The 2,322-nt window shown below is 35.7% G+C and overlaps 1 protein-coding gene across 1 annotated transcript; it reads left to right on the forward strand.

Annotated features, from left to right (window-relative positions):
* The first annotated feature begins 673 nt into the window (after positions 1-673).
* LOC130946143 (pentatricopeptide repeat-containing protein At5g56310-like) lies at positions 674-1,846 on the forward strand. Its single transcript, XM_057874822.1, has 2 exons — positions 674-1,096; positions 1,219-1,846. The coding sequence occupies exons 1-2, from the start codon at positions 969-971 to the stop codon at positions 1,505-1,507; spliced, it is 417 nt and encodes a 138-aa protein (XP_057730805.1). The 5' UTR covers positions 674-968; the 3' UTR covers positions 1,508-1,846.
* The last annotated feature ends 476 nt before the right edge of the window (positions 1,847-2,322 follow it).

The following is a 2,322-nucleotide window of genomic DNA, read 5'->3' on the forward strand; positions in this document are numbered from 1 at the left end:
CCTCAATAACGACGACGATGATGCAATAACGACGGCGAGTCCCCACGTTACCAGTGCGGTTTCCCTCCCCCTCCTATTCTCTTTTTCTTCCTCGAGTGGAGGTGTGTGTATAATGTCCCTATGTGTGAGTTTTGGAGGGACACGGGGTGGTGGTTGGGTGAAGAGGGTTAGAGTTAGAAATTCTTCCATTTAGGGTTGCTGGGAGAAGGAGGTGGGGGTGGAATTTGAGATTAGAAGGGACAGGGAGTGGTGAAGAGGGTTATGGTTAAAAACTTTTCTATTTGGGTGGTTGAGTGAAGGGGGTTACGGTTAGATTTGAGATTAGAAAAATGATGATAAAGATAAGGGTAATTTAGAAATTTTAGGTAATTTTTTAGTATTTGGATAATTTATGGATAAATATGTCAGCATTTTTAGTTTTCGTGAGTAGAAATAGTAGTTTACTATTTTTTTAAATATATAGCATTGAAAATAAATGGGCCTCAAGAAGATGGAACTAATTGATAAGCCCAATAATATATCCAATAAGATCATTATAATAAGCCCAATACATAGTGGGTTGATCCAAAATGCTGAAACAGTGTACACCAAAAAAAAAAGCTGAAACAGTTGAATATGCTGTATATGTTATTGGAGGGTCAAAAATATATGATCGAATTTTATTTGAGATCCTTCAAGCAAATCCATGCACAATTATTGATCTCTGCCCTTGTTTCCAGTGACTTATCTCCAAAGTTTCAAACTTTATCAGTAATCATGTCACTGAGGTTCATTACCGCTGCAATTACTTGAAGCAATTTGATTGGAGCTTGAAGCAATTTGATTGGAGCTTGAAGCAAGTACAGTGCTTGCAAGGTGTTTGATGAAATGCCTATGAGAGATGTGGTGTCTTAGACAGTTAGACTGGTTTGATATCGAGGAATGTGAAGGCTGGGTTGTTTGAAGAAGCCCTTGCATTGTTTTTGAGAATGAATGTTGAGCTTAATGTGGCAACTATTGTTGGCATGCTCGGTGCTTGTGCGAAACTGGGTCGGTTAGAGGTAGGCAATGCTGTGATGGATATGTGTATGAAGTGTGAGTCTGTTGAAGATGCAAGGCAAGTGTTTGATGAAATGTCTAAGAAGGACATTGTTTCTTAGACTAGTATGATAGGTGGATTGGTGCAATGCCAATTTCCGAAATCTGAACGAATCACTTGACATGTTCTATGAAATGCAGGCATCAGGTTTTTATTATCGCAGATGGGTCCATGAATACATTGATGGAAGCCAAATCAAACAGGATGTATAGAGATGGCGCAGAATGCAATAAATGGACGTGGACAAGAATTCAAGAAGCATTGAAACAATTTGCAGAGTTGATTGAATCCGGCACGAGGTCTAATGAGGTCATATTTTTGGCCATTTTCACAGCTTGCTGCCATTCTGGCTTGGTCGACGAAGGTTGTAGGCTTTTCAATCAGATGACAGATGAAGAAGAAAGGAATAACCAAGGCTCCAGGTTCTAGTATTATAAGAGTGGATGGAAAGAGCCATAAATTTTTAGTTGCAGATAGTAAACATTCTCAAAGTGAGGGTATTAGTGGTTAAAAGTTAAAACCAATTTTTCAAATGCTAAACTAGTTTTTTTTTCCCTATATAAACTAATTTAAATTGGTCCACCATATTATTAACCAGTTTAAAACCAATTTACTATACAAAATAGTCATTTAGTGTAGTTTCTAAACTATTTATAGTGATTTGGTGCTTCAGTTTGTGATTATAGCATGATCACTCTTAATCTTAATAATACGGATATTGATTGTAATATTTAGTAGTGAAGTTAGAGAGATTTTGGTATTTTGGAAATGTGGAAATCAGTATTTGACAGATACACACAACTATTTTTCACAAGTAAATATTTGCTTTTTATTTTGGTGTTGGCTTTTCAAATAATGTGGAGACTTGATGTATTTTTCTTTTTTCATGTGGAGAGCACAAATGTGAGGATCAGATTTGTGATTTTCAATTTTTTTAAAAAAAATACAAATGTGAGGGTCAGGTTTATGTTTAAATGTGTAAATTGGACCCTAAATTTTGTATCCTAAATTCCGATTTGTTCATCACCTTCACCACGCCATAATCGGACCCTAGGTTTGGTATTGCTGACAAAACTAAGCCTCCAATTTGCAAATTCTAATTAAAAAAAATATTCATCTCCATATCCATAAAAAACACGTTATAGCACCATAATTGCGCATAACACATACTAGGTCTCCATTGCTAAAAAAATTAGCCGTAAATATTATTTATTTATTTATTTATTAAAAGATATCAAAGAGCA

The sequence above is a fragment of the Arachis stenosperma genome, chromosome 1 (genome assembly GCF_014773155.1).
Source record: "Arachis stenosperma cultivar V10309 chromosome 1, arast.V10309.gnm1.PFL2, whole genome shotgun sequence".
In the NCBI taxonomy this organism is placed as follows: domain Eukaryota; kingdom Viridiplantae; phylum Streptophyta; class Magnoliopsida; order Fabales; family Fabaceae; genus Arachis; species Arachis stenosperma.

Coding starts and splice junctions, on each gene's coding strand:
- LOC130946143 (XM_057874822.1), top strand. CDS start 969: ATGAATGTTGAGCTTAATGTGGCAACTATTGTTGGCATGCTCGGTGCT. Junction 1,097..1,218: donor GAGTCTGTTGAAGATGCAAG/GCAAGTGTTTGA, acceptor TATGAAATGCAG/GCATCAGGTTTTTATTATCG.